Genomic DNA, 14616 nt, shown 5'->3' on the forward strand with positions numbered 1-14616 from the left:
CATAATCAAACCGTTCAAATCCAAAAACAGAGCGAGAATCCTGAAAACAGTGACAAGCAACTCATCACATAGAAGGGACCATCCAAAAGATTGATGTCAATGTCTCATCAGAAAACATAAAGACCAGAAGGCAGTGGGATGACATATCTGAATACTAAAAGAAAAAATAATTGTCAGCTGAGAATTCTATACCCAACACATCTTTATTGCTCTCTTCAAGGCTTCTAATCCAGTCCAGGCTTCCCTGACTTCTACTCCTTAGGAAAATAAATTCATTTTCTATTTCAACCTGAAGACAACAATTGTACAGTAGACTGCCCTCAGCCTCATTCTGATTTTCCCTGTACACAGGTTTTTGCATCGTCTTCAATCTTTACTTCTTTCCTACTAACCTTAGGGGAACAAGTTTTGTTCTTCCTTTTATATGAGGCCAATCCCTTGACCTGTGTTCTGAATTTCATTCCCTTCAGCCTTCTCAGAGACCACAGCTCATCAAGCTCCTCTTACTCTATTTTCAACTTCTCTCTCTCCCTTGGTGTAAAAATGTCCAAATTTCTTTCATTTAAAAAATGAAATCTTTAGCTCTCTGTTTCTCTCTAGTAATAGTCTCACGTTTATGTTTATATATGTAATTGAATCCTGGTATATTTGTTGAATTGTCTCACATGCACCTCAAACTTAAGATGTTTACAATAAAACTCAGAATCTTCCCACTACCCCATGTCCATCTGCTCCAATTCCTGTGTTCCCAACCAATGTGTATGTAGTTAACATCTATCAATCCAGAAACTATCTCAGATGCCTCCTTCGTCCTTCTGCTGATTCTACTTCTAAATGCCAAATATATTTTTCTGTTCACAGTATTGCCAAAGATAAGGCCTCCAACACTCTTCATCCACACTTCTTTTTTAGCCACCAAACTGCTGTCCTCATCTCCAGTTTTGTTTACATTCAGACTTTTTCCTAAAGAGCCATTAGAATCATTCTTTAATTTAAAAAAAAATCTGTTTTAACTCCTGCCTCCTCTATTTGATCTACTGCCACTTTTCTAACTCCACTCTACATCTGGTCATGCAAAGCTCTCTGAAATTCCCATTTGCAATCCTCCTTGTGTCTCTAAGCCTTACATATACTATCCTCTCTGCCTGAAATGCCTGAACCCAATTGACTTAGCTGTACCTACTTTGGTGGTTTTAAAATATGTCCACAAATACGTTAGTACACCTCCATTCAAAAAGTGTGGGCTTCATTTAGTGGTTCACTTCTAAGAAACAGAATATAATAGAAGTAATTGTAACAAGCATTGCAGCATCCTCCATGTACTCACTCTTCGATTTTTCATTCTGGGGGGGGTCAGCTTCCATGTGAAGGCACTCGAGCAGCTCTATGAAGAGCTCTGTGTGGCAAGGCTGTGCCCATCTGGCTGTGTCTTCTCCCAACAGCCAGAGAGAAAGCGAGTTCTTTAGTCAACAGTTATGCAAGTGAGCTGTCTTAGTATTCAGTGTTCCAGCTCCAGGGAAGTCTTCAGATGACTTAAGCCCTGGCCAACTTAATAGCAACCTCAGAGAGACTATGATCCAGAAGCAGAAGCACCTGTCACTCACATTCATAAACCACAAAAACTTTGAGATAACAGATGTTTCAAATGTTTATTATTTTTTAGCCACTGAGAGGTTGTTTTTTTTGTTTGTTTGTTTTTTGTTTTTTGTTTTTTTTTTTGGCGGGAGGGAAAGGAGTAGTTTGCTGTATAGAAATAGATAACTAATATACCTCCTCTTTAAAGATTTCCCTCATATCACCAAGCTGAGTTAAACCCCCTGTATTACGACTCTTGGGCTTAACACTTACATTGTATGGTAGTGGTGGCAATTTAGTCTATTTTCCCTGTCTACACTGAGAGCTACATAAGACAAAAACTCTTATTCATCTTTGAATTCCCAGAAGTAGGCACAGTAGATGTTCCATATCTATGCATTAAAATAAAATAGAGTGGCCAGGCGCGGTGGCTCATGCCTGTAATACCAGCACTTTGGGAGGCCGAGGAGGGTGGATCACAACGTAGGAGTTCAAGACCAGCCTGGCCAATATGGTGAAACCCCGCCTCTACTAAAAAAAAAAAAAAAAAAAAAAAATTATCCAGACATGGTTGCAAGCGCATGTAGTCCCAGCTACTCGGGAGGCTAAGGCAGGGAAAATCCCCTGAACCGGGGAGGCGGAGGTTGCAGTGAGCTGAGATTGAGCTCTCTCCAGCCTGGGAGACAGAGTGAGACTGTGTCTCAAAAAATAATAATAATAAAATTTTAAAAATGGATATGAGAAGAATTGCAAATATGGAAGTAAAATGAAGTGCAGCATACATTTTAGAAATATAAGGTCCTTTTCTTTCTTCTTAAAATTCACACAATTCAGAATAAAGTAGGTACCCATAAGGTAGCTTATGTTGTCCACAATGATGTTAGGAAGATGAAATTATTAATATGTAGTAGCTACAAATAGTATAAAACACTGTATGTCATCAGAATAACATCTCAACATTTTACTTATCTGGCATCATTCTGGAGTAAAGTTATCTCTAAAAGCAAATGTGTCATGTGTCACTGAATATAGTTTATGCCTTTAAGTGACAATATCTTCAAAATATAACCATCATTGATTTTTTTCTGTCTGGTATTGTAATGCATATTTCTATGTACAGGGGAAAATGTACTCCTTTTCTTGGATACCGACCATAATTAACTCTTTCCTTGAAGACTCAAGGTTATAATTTTTCTGAGCTGTAGTGTTTTCCCATATTTTTAGTTATTATCTATAACTTTAGATATTTATTATTATATTAAGTTATTATCTATAAGTTTAGAATTGAGTCAACCAGACTTAGGCATTCACTCTTTGTAATTTTCAATGAGTATCAGGAAAGCAATGTGAGAGTTCCTTCTAAATGTAGAGTAAATAACTTTCCAAATGTTTGATATTAAGCAGAGTGGGGTAGCGGAAGGAAAACGGGTAATTATATCCCTATTAAGACTATTGATACCAAAAATATAAATATTCATGTGTAAAGTAATGAAAATCTGGGGAAATCAAACAGTTCATGTGTCAGACTATAAAACCATGTGTGAGTTTTTTCCTCCAAATTTTATCATTATCATTATATAAGTATCTTTCCAACCTAAAAATATATTGACTGTCATCACTGCTACCTACATCCTCCACGGATGCACAATGTTAAAGATTTATAAAGTTAGAGGAAAGCTCAAGAATTCTTTGATTATTACACCCTTCTTTTGCCTAAAGAGTGGTTCAATCAAATATTTGAAAGTATGCAAAAACATTATTGGAAATACTATATCATCACAAGGCAATGTTAGTGAATATTTGTATGCCTGATATATACATTTGTTCATTAGAAAGTACATTTCATAGGTCATTTCAAAGCTGTGAAACCAGGATCTCTTGACATTGTGATTGAACATTGACATTCTCCATAGGATGCCATAGTCCTACTCAACAATGCTGTGCGCTCCTAAGGTAACGTAAGACGTAGTCACGCATAACCACTGCAGATCACTCATAATAATCCATGATTGGTCATATGGAGAAACAAATACTTGTCTGAAATTTTAACCAAAACAAAAATACACTTAAGATCAATTAACCTTTCAAAAGACTGATAAAATAAATTCATCCCTTAGAGGAGTGCTCACGATAAAAAGAGAGAAAACGTCAACTGTCGACATCAGGAATGAAAAGGGGGATATCATTAACGATCCTACAGACATTAAAAGAATAATAAGAGCACATTAGTGCAATTTTATGCCTATATATGGCAACCTAAATTAAATGAACCAATTTACTGAAAAACATAATTTATCAAAACTGACACAGGAATAAATAGAAAATCTAAATAGCTCTCAAGGTATTAAATACATTGAATTCATAATAAAATACTTTCCTATAGGATAAAACTCTAGGCTCATGCTTTCGATGATAAATTCTATCAAATATTTGAAAAAGAAATAATATAGAATTAACACAAATTCTTTCAGAAAACAAGAGAGAAAATTTCCTACTTAGGAAGCTATCTTTACATCGATATCAAAATCTAACAAAGATATTATAAGAAAAAAATTATACAGCAGTGTATTGTCCATAAACTTAGCTACAAAAGTCCTAAGCAAAATGTTAACAAATAGAATACAGCTCTGTGTAAAAAAGGACAATGCACCATGACTGAGGAGAGTTATCCTAGAAATAGAAAACTGGTTTAACATTTGAAAATCACTTGATAGTCATGATATCCACAGAATAAAGGAGAAAAATACATAATCTGTTCAATAAATGGGGAAAAAAGCACTTGACAAAATTCAAGACCCTATTTATGATAAAATCACCCACAAATGAAGAATAGAAGGGAATCTCTTCAATGTGATAAAGGATATCTATAAAAAGCTACGCTTAACATCATACTTAATGGTGAAACATCACAACTTTCCCCCATAAGGCAGAATAAACTCTCTTACCATTTCTATTCAACAGTGTTCTGAATTCTTTACCTGTTCAATAAATCAAGAAGCAAAAAAGCTATAACAATCGTAAAAGAAAAAGTGAGGTTTAGTTTTTGCAGACCTCATGATTATGTATATAGAAAATCCCACTGAATTCACACACACACACACACAAATAGAACTGACATATACATTTAGCCAAATCACAGGATATAAGGTCAATATGCAAATATCAATTATATATCTCATATTCATGTACATTTGGGAAATGGCATAAACTTTAAACAAACTTCATGTAATATTATCAAAAACATCAGATAAATCTAACAATGCATAAGACCTCTACTCTGAAAACTGCACAGCAATGCTAAGAGAAACTAAAGAGGATGAAAATAAATGGACAAATGTACCATGTTCATGAATCAGTTGACTAAATATGGCTAAAATATCAATTCTTCCGAAACCAACCTATGAATTCAACCGTAATCCCATCCAAATTAAATTAACAAGTTGAATCTAAATGTATATAGAAGTGCAAAAGAAGAATAAAAAAACCTTTATAAAAGATGAAAGAAGTTGGAAGACTTTCCTTACCTGATTTTAAGATTTATTATGTGATAAAAATGAAGACAATGGAGTATGAGCTTAAGGACAGACATACAGATCAATGGAACAGAATACACAGTCCAGAAATAGACTGACTTATCTGTTCGATAGATTTTGACTAAGATGCCAAGGTAATTTAATTTGCTAAGAATAATTGTTCCAACAAATGGTGCTGGGACAGCTGGATATTCATCTGTACAAAAAATGAACCTTGATCTTAACTTTACCTCATACACAAAAGCTAACTCACTTTAGATCATAGACCTGCAAGTAAAAGCTAAAATAATAAAACTCTGGGAGGAAACATAAGAGAAAATATTTTTGTTGATGCATAGGCAAAGATGTCCTAGGACATAAAACCCCCAACTGTAAAGGAAAAGAAATCATAAATGGACTTCAAATTAAGAATGCCTGCTCTTTCAAAGACCTCATTAAGAAAATGAAAAAGCAACCTACGAATGGAAGAAAATCTTTCCATACCTGGCATGGTTCTTCTATCCAAAATACACTTTTAAAAATGCAATTCAGTAAAAAGGCCAACACAAATTAGAAAATATGCCTCAGCAATTATATTCTTAGGTATTTAGCCTAAGAGAAATGAAAGACTAATTATATACCAAGATTTGTATATGAATATTCATAGCAGCCTTATTCATAATCACCTACAATTGGAAACAACCCAAATCATCCATCTATATGAGAATGGATAAACAAATGGTAAATTATTACTATTAAGGAATGCCACTGAGCAACAGATTTTGTGATATACATGAAACATGCAAGATCATAAAAGCATTATGTTGAACAAAAGAAACTAGATATAAAAAATACATGCTAGAGTGATTATAACATCTACTCTTATAGGTTACATTTATATTTCTATTTGCTATAAATTAATCTGTAATGATAGAACTTACAAAGTGGTTACTTTGTTGGGAACACAATGAAACTTTCTGGAATGAAGGAAATATTGGAGTGTTTTTGGTAGTGGTTCCTTTTGTTTCTACAACTGACAAAATTTACCAAACTGAACACTTTAGATGTGTACATTTTATTGTATATAAGTTCTATTTCAATTTAAAAACATAATTATTTAGAACCAATTAACTTTCAGGGTGTATTCTATATCAGAGAATTATAGAAGTCTTTCTGATTGCCAATTTTTGCCTTACAAGCCTTTTATTGTTTACTTTCTTCCCAGTGGTTACATGGACTATATACTCTTTGAGACAGGAATCTTCTTGGTACTTTGCACACCTAACAGCATCTGATTCATAATGAGTGTACCATATCTCTGATGTTTTAAAGCTAACCTCAAGATAGATATGATGTTAGCATTATGGATATTATTCTTATTGTTAACAAGTGGATACGTCATTTAATTTGCAGCCAATGTAAGAGTCCAGTAACTGATAAGATCTCTCAAGATGTTAAGCATGTATTTGCTCAATTCAAAGGACTAAAATATGTCAGGATGCCTATGATTAGGATCCTACATCTGCCACTTTAAATGGGAAGACACAGAAGTCCCTGAATCTGAGGTTCCTTATCTGTAAAATGAGCATAATACAAGTATCATCCTCATAAGAGTTACTGTGAGGATTAAATAATAATTGCAAAAGTCTTAGAAACACTTATATAGCTAATATATAAATATTAACTGTCATTATTATTTAAGATCCACCTTTATGTACAGGTAATGCACTGAAAATATGAGCCACTAGAATATATTTGGAATATTTTTAAAACTTTCCATCAAAAATTATAAGCACTATGATGAAGCACACAGCCCTCATTTCTTCTCAATTTTTTGAAAATGGGTATTAAATTAACTCAAACTGCAGGAGCAAAGGATTAAAGAGTGGATCATTCTATCTAAACTACATTCTGTTCTGTTTTGTTTTTCTTTCTTTTTTTTTGAGACAGTCTCGGTTCACGCCATTCTCCTGCCTCAGCCTCCCGGGTAGCTGGGGCTACAGGCGCCCACCACCATGCCCGCTAATTTTTTTTTGTTTTGTTTTGTTTTTTTTAAGTAGAGATGGGGTTTCACTGTGTTAGCCAGGATGATTTCGATCTCCTGATCTCGTGATCTGCCTGCCTCAGCCTCCCAAAGTTCTAGGATTAGGGGCATGAGCCACCGTGCCCAGCCTAAACTACATTCTTCAAAGGTATTATTTAAGGAAAATGTATTCTTTGCAGAACCTTTAAAACTCCATTGTGTTCGGCCGGGCGCGGTGGCTCACGCCTGTAATCGCAGCACTTTGGGAGGCCGAGACGGGCAGATCACGAGGTCAGGAGATCGAGACCATCCTGGCTAATACAGTGAAACTCCGTCTCTACTAAAAAATACAAAAAACTAGCCGGGCGAGGTGGTGGGCGCCTGTAGTCCCAGCTACTTGGGAGGCTGAGGCAGGAGAATGGCGTAAACCCGGGAGTCAGAGCTTGCAGTGAGCTGAGATCCAGCCACTGCACTCCAGCCTGGGCGACAGAGCGAGACTCCGTCTCAAAAAAAAAAAAAAAAAAATCCATTGTGTTCAACACATAGTTATTAAGTACCTACTGTAATGTGTTTCCCTTAAAGCAAAATATCACATTAATTAATTCAATGTTGCCTGTACATGTGTGTGTAAATGATGAAGGTGGAATTTTGTAAAACACTAGACTCCACTACAGGCTTATTCCCCAAATCAGCAAAAATCAGCTATTCTGGAGGAGGGCTGGTGGGTTAGGGGAGGAGTCCAATATCATAATCAGGGGAATACCCATTGATCTCAGACACTTGAGGAAGATAGGCCCATTTTCTCCGCCCACAGAATCATCAGCATCCTGAGCCACCCCACTGAGAGATGGGTCTAATCCCTCAGGTGTTTTTCAGGGAAGAAAATCCACTTGGATGAAATTCCACACCTAGACTAGAGGACCTTGTTTAATACTCCCCCTTTTATTCATTTATTTGGCTTTAAAGAACTACTACATGATCTTGCAACCGAAGAGGAGGAAAGTAAAACCAAAATACCATGATCTTGATCTGGTGCTTCCAAGTTGTAACCGTACCCCAGCAGTGTGCGCACAGCCTCGCGGAGGCTGTCCTTGTTGGATTTCTTGGTTCGGTCATCCAGAAGAGTGTAGGGAACAAGGCGAGGATTTCTTCTGTTCTTTACGTCCTGCAGGGAAAAATAGGGTGCAGATGTCTAAGCAATACCAAGGGCTTTTAAAAATAAATAGCTACCAAATACATCAAACTTAAAATTCCATGAGAAAACCTGACCCTTCCACAATCCCTGCGTTTTCCCAGCCTGCAAAGTTACCAAAACACTATCAATATAAAAGATTCAATCAAATGAATAAGCACATGTATGGAAAGCAGGCCCTCTCCATGAGGAGGAAAAACAACAATAACAAAAAACAGTTTCAGTGGTCTCTAACCACTTCCATCTGCCACGTTCACATGGCAAAGGACAACAGTAGAGAACACCCAATTTCCAAGTACAGTTCATGGACAGGGTTTTATTCCAAGAAGAGCCAAATTAGTACTGGTCCCCCCTCCATGGTTTTCAGCCAATGAAGCACTTAAGGCTGCTTTCCCTTCTTCAGAAAAATTCCAGTGTGTTATGGATCCCCCTTCTATGTCCCTAATTGAAAAATATGCATTGGGTTGAATCCATCAACCAGTGAAAGCCAGCAATGCCAGGGGCACTAAAATGACTATAAAACTCATAACTTGTCTATTGTAAAAGAGGCTCCAATGTTAAACTGTGGTTAAAATGTGTTGACACACACACAGAGAGAGCGCAGGCTATCTTACTATCTTGGCAAAAGGATGATTAATATTAGAGTACAGAACTCAATTCCATGCGATGGGGAAGATGCATCAACTCCTACAAGTGTGTAGGGCAATGCCACTTTGGAAGTTACTTCTTTCCATTCACTCCCTGAGACCAGTTGCAGTATTTGCTCAAGTTTCCACATTTCAAGACGTATAATAAATTCTCAATACTTTAATGTAAACAGGCAAGGGGAGGCTGTGGATGTTCCCACCACACCTCCCAAGGGTTAAAAAAAGAAAAAAAAAAGCTATGGAATCAGACAGCGGTTGTTCTGGTAAACCAGAGAATAAATATTGTGTTGTTGTTGTTGTTGTTGTTGTTTTGTTGTTGTGTTGTTATTATTTGGAAACAGAGTCTCACTGCAGCCTCGACCTCCTGGGCTCAAGCAATCCTCCCACTTCAGCCCCCTGAGTAGCCGGGACTACAGGCATGTGCACCATGCCCAGCTAATTTTTTAATTTTTCGTAGAGACAGTCTCTCACTATGTTGCCCAGGCTGGTCTCAAACTCCCAGGTTCAAACAGTCCTCCCACCTTAGCCTCCCAAAGTGCTGGGATTACAAGTGTGAACCACCACGCCCAGCCAGAAATACTGTTTTGTCTTGTCTTTTCTTCCTTTCCTCTTTCAGGCAAATTAGTACTGAATACCTTAATGCCCAAATACCTGAATATCTACTGATGCCTGGAGCAAAATGATCTGCAACAGTAACTCAGTGGTGAAACCGGAACTGATGCGAGGCTGTTAATGGTCTTTACCCCTCTTGGTATGACCCTGCCTCCCTTGTGCAGAATGAATTGCAATTTGAAGTCAGCTGCCCTGCCAAGGTTGTTATGTATATACATGTAATATATCCTCAAATCACCATTCTGAAAACCAAATACAAAGACTGAATTCTGAAATGTATGTGGCCCCAGGGGTTGTGAATAAGGAATGGTGCACCCATTTTATTATCATTTTATCCCAATGTTCTTACATTTCAAAAGTTTCTCCTAAAACACAGTCTCAGAGAGAGAAATACCAAAAAACCATATTATAAGTCACCAATGTAGTATTATATTAGTCATCGTGTGCCTCACATGTGTTCACGATTACAACCAGAGCTAACCTCATGTAAGTTCTTCAGTCTAGCACTACACAGGTGTTTTAGTCCAGATGTGCACTGTGTGTGATCTATATGATACGAGTTTTAAAATAGTCATTATTTAATCCTTCCTGTTACAAATTATGCTAATTCCCACTTAAGTAAGTCTCAGACCAAATGCCTGGAGCTCATTCCCACGTACCTGCTGGATGCCGTAAGTCCAGCCCTGCCGGATTCGATCCCGCGCCCACACATTGTGGGCATTTTCTGCTAACTTGTCCACCATTGCTTCTTGAGACGGGGTGAGTTTGATAAAGCTTAGGTCCATAGGGGCGGGCTTGTATCCACTTGTCAGCTGGTAACTACAAATCAGAGACAAAGACATTTGTATATAATTGGCCTTTTCATAAAAATCCCTGTAAACATCATTTTCTGGCCCTGCCTCATTGCTGTTGTTCCATAAACCACAGTGGTAACCACTGGTGAAGTACCAAACAGCAAGCCTGGGTCCCTTTCACTTTAGCTAAGAACTGATCAGAAGGAAAAGCCACATAATCTTTGCGTTTTCGTTTTTACACCAATAAGACAGAAATGAGACAACTTACCTGTCTCTCAAAGATGAAAAGGACCTGCCATTGTTTGTGTTCCTAATAGCTGAAGCTTTTGTATAGTCTAAATCAAAATATTGGTTATTTATTGAACTATTTTAGAGATTTCTTGTGAAGTCCTCATTTTTCTTCAACTATTAAATGTTAGATTAATGTGATATTTTTTTCATAAATCAGAGTATCCTTCAGATACTATCTGTTTCTTATTCTACAGGGAAATTTAAATGCATTTGTAATTTATTTCCTTATTGCCATTCCTAGCTACATTATTTAGGAAACCTTTAAATAAGATAGAGACTAGAAAGTAAGGAAAATCTCAGCTATATAACCATCTAAAATCTGATTGCATTTTATTTCCCTAGAGTTCAAGGATCTCTTAGCAGAGACTGCTTCTATATTCTAGGCTGGAGAGAGAAGGTGCTATTATAATAAAACAGGTACAAGTTTTAATTTTTGGAAGAAACACAAAGTTGAAAATAATAACTTTTCAATCCACACATATAAGGGCAATAGTACTGCCCTGCTCCACACAGAAACACAGTGTTTCATTCTATTTAACTACTGAGATTGGCACAAAGCCTATTTTATAACTGCTTTTCTTCCATTCTTCTGTCATTGTTGTATTCCCCATTATTGACTATACCTTGAGGTCAGGATCTGTTTCTGATTCATTTTTCTAACTGCCATTATCCTTAAAACAGTTCCCAGCAGATAACAGCCTTTTCATATATAGTTGTTGAAATGATTAATTTTATTTACCAAATTAATATAAACGTAAATGCATCTTCAACTCAAGAACATTCACTAGGTAATTATGCTAAGTTACAAAATGAATTATTAAAACGTGAGAATAGGCTCTTAAAAATAAATGTGAGAAAAGGCTGGGCACGGTGGCTCACGACTGTAATCCCAGTACTTTGGGAGGCCAATGTGGGTAGATCATATGAGGCCAGGAGTTCGAGACCAGCCTGGCCAACATGGTGAAACCCAGTCTCTACTAAAAATACAAAGGTTAGCCAGGCTTGGTGGCGGGTGCCTGTAATCCCAGCTATTTGAGAGGCTGAGGCAGGAGAATCACTTAAACCCAAGAGGCAGAGACTGCAGTGAGCAGAGATCGCGCCACTGCTCTCCAGTCTGGGTGACAGAGCAAGACTCCATCTCTAAATAAATAAATAAATAAATAAATAAATAAATAAATAAATAAATAAATACTTTTGAAAATAAACTACAAATTCTCTTAAAAATAAACTACTACTCTGGGCCATGACTGGCATCATTACAAGGCAAGCTCCTTGAAAGCAGGGAGTTCATACATTTTATTCACAATGACCTCCCAGCACCTAGAATAGTGACCAACACATGGTAGGCATTCAGTAAAAATTTGTTTAATGAATCAATATATTATAGCAATAAATAACTTTTTTTAATGTTGAATACAGTTGGCTTTAGCTTAATTACTTCTATTTTACTATAATACATCCCATATATTATAAGTAATTTATCTGTAGGCAGGTGCGGTAGCTCACTCCTGTAATCCCAGCAGTTTGGGAGACCAAGACAGGTGGATTGCTTAGGGCCAGGAGTTCAAGACCAGCTTGGCCAATATGGCAAAATCTCGTCTCTACTAAAAAACACAAAAAAATTAGCTGGGCATGTGGTGCACACCTGTAATCCCAGCTACTTGGGAGGCTGAGGCACAAGAATTGCTTGAACATGGAAAGTGGAGGTTGCAGTGAGCTGAGATTGTGCCACTGCACTCTTGCCTGGGTGACAGGGCAAGACTCTGTCTCAAAAAAAAAAAAAAAGTAATTTGTCTATAGACAAAAAAAAGTAATTTTTCTGTAGACAAAAGCTTTACAAATGTTTTGTTTTCAGTAGATTATAACAATGAGGACAAATTACTGGTCTATGTCTTTCAATTTACATTCATAAGTGAAATTTGTGGACATTAAATTTTGTTCCATTTTAAATGAAAACTGTTGCATGGGCAATTAACCGTAGCTTTTGTTTTTTAATAAAGAAGCCATGTGGGAATTTTTTTTAACAACTCATATAAATCATGGTCTTTGACAGATTTCTGACATTTAAATAGGCAAATCTATAAACTGTAATCACAACTGAAGATATCAGTTCTTATTTGGAAAGCATTTTCTTTTATTTTAGAATATATATAGATACATTTATATGTAATTAAATTTTAAAAACCCAAAACATTAATATATATATTTTACCTATTATATATTTATGTTTTTGATTTTGATTTTGATTTTTGTTATTTTTTGAGGCAAGGTCTCTCTTTGTTGCCCAGACTGGTCTTCAAACCCTGGCCTCAAGCAATCCTCCTGCCTCAGCCTCCCAAACTGCTGGGATTACAGGCATGAGCCACCACTCCTGACCTGGAAAGTATTTTTTTTTTTTTTATTTTTCAAGAAAAAGCTCCTAATGCATTTCAAATGCACCAACAGGTAATCAAGCTAGCATAGCCTAGTTTTCAAGTTCAACAGTTTGCTGGAGGCAGCCTCAGGGTACATGATGAAGAGCCTAGTCTTCGGTACTTCCTTACCTTCCCACAACTACTTCTCACTACCCACAACTGGCCCATGGTCACCCAGCACAAGCCAGCACACAATCTTCTTTCACTTTCGAACAGCCTTGATCCCATGCAGCCGTCACAGGGGCCATACAGATGTTGAAGTTTCGATATCCACCTGTGAATCATTGATTGGAACCATTGCTACCCTCATGAGGGTTACATGCATTTCCAAAGAGCCCTCATGAGGGATACACGCATTTCCAAAGAGGAGTGATACTTTCTGGAAACCAGCTTTTAACGGTAGACGTTCTAGCAATATCTTATGGAACGAGGAACTACTTTTGAAAGGTGGAAGGTGGGAAGGAAGTCCTCCCCCATAAAAACTCATAGACAAGTTCTACTAATGTGTGAAGCTGGATAATACTGACATAATCGTTCCTCTTTATTTTCTATTTTTTTTCTTCCCATGCAGATTTCTTCTAGAATTGCTTTAATCTGTGATCTCAATGAAAACTTATGGAGATGCATTTGCATCTGTTGAAGCAATCCGACAATTTGTTCACGTTCATTTTCAGAGGTAAACTATAACTTATTTTACTTTCTTTTCTCTATACCCTTGTACAAAAAAGGATTTGAAGCTTAGAATTGTTTTTTAATGGCTAATAATTCCATTCAAATTACAGTTACAAACTCTCACTTCACCTGAACCTTTTTATTTCCACCTCTTTTGAACAACAAATCATTTGTACAGTAAAAATAAATATGAATATCTATGAAATTCATGGACTTGAGTCAACTATAATGGATAAAACTATTGATATCATGAATGTTTCACCAATATGAATTAATGGTAACAGCAATAATTCATAAAACCATTTTTCTGTGTGTAGTACATTCTGACAAAGAAACTAAGAATCAAATCGTTATATCAAAATGAGATATATTTAAAAGTAAATAAGTGTACTTTGACAAACAATGTTCATTTCACCTTATTAATACAATTTAATTAGGTACACAAAGGACAACCAACTGCTGATCTGAATTATTACCTTTTTGTGGTTAAAAATAAACAAAGCTTTTGAATCAAATGTAATTCACATGAATCAGAAGCTGAATAGTTTCAAGTAAAATTTCAGATTGATTTCTAAAAAGTTAAAGTAAATAAAAAATACTAAAATGACTCTTAGAAAGTAAAATTTTATGGCCACCAAAATGGGAAAAAGTCATATTATTATTATATTAATACAAAAAACATATTGCTCATATTAAGATATCTCTGTATTACATTCTACTTTCTCAAACATCATGAGAAACTTCTGCCATAATCAGCCAACAGATTTTTTTCTCCTCCAATTTATTTGTTTAATAGGTATACATAGCTTTTACCTCCTTTCTTTACCATGCACGTTTTCTGTGCCACCAATCATCCTATAAAATTAGCTTATGAGGAATATATA

The 14616-nt window shown here is 36.3% G+C and overlaps 1 protein-coding gene across 1 annotated transcript in view; it reads right to left on the reverse strand.

Annotated features, from left to right (window-relative positions):
• Positions 1–14616, reverse strand: part of RYR2 (ryanodine receptor 2) — a 557611-nt gene that overhangs the window by 269664 nt on the left and 273331 nt on the right. Inside the window, exons 26-27 of the mRNA XM_031934901.1 lie at positions 10221–10380; positions 8128–8275 (exon numbers count right to left, since the gene is read on the reverse strand). Of these exons, the coding sequence (XP_031790761.1) occupies positions 8128–8275; positions 10221–10380 (308 nt within the window). The remainder of the gene's footprint in view (positions 1–8127; positions 8276–10220; positions 10381–14616) is intronic.

The sequence above is a fragment of the Piliocolobus tephrosceles genome, chromosome 1 (assembly GCF_002776525.5).
Source record: "Piliocolobus tephrosceles isolate RC106 chromosome 1, ASM277652v3, whole genome shotgun sequence".
Lineage (NCBI taxonomy): Eukaryota > Metazoa > Chordata > Mammalia > Primates > Cercopithecidae > Piliocolobus > Piliocolobus tephrosceles.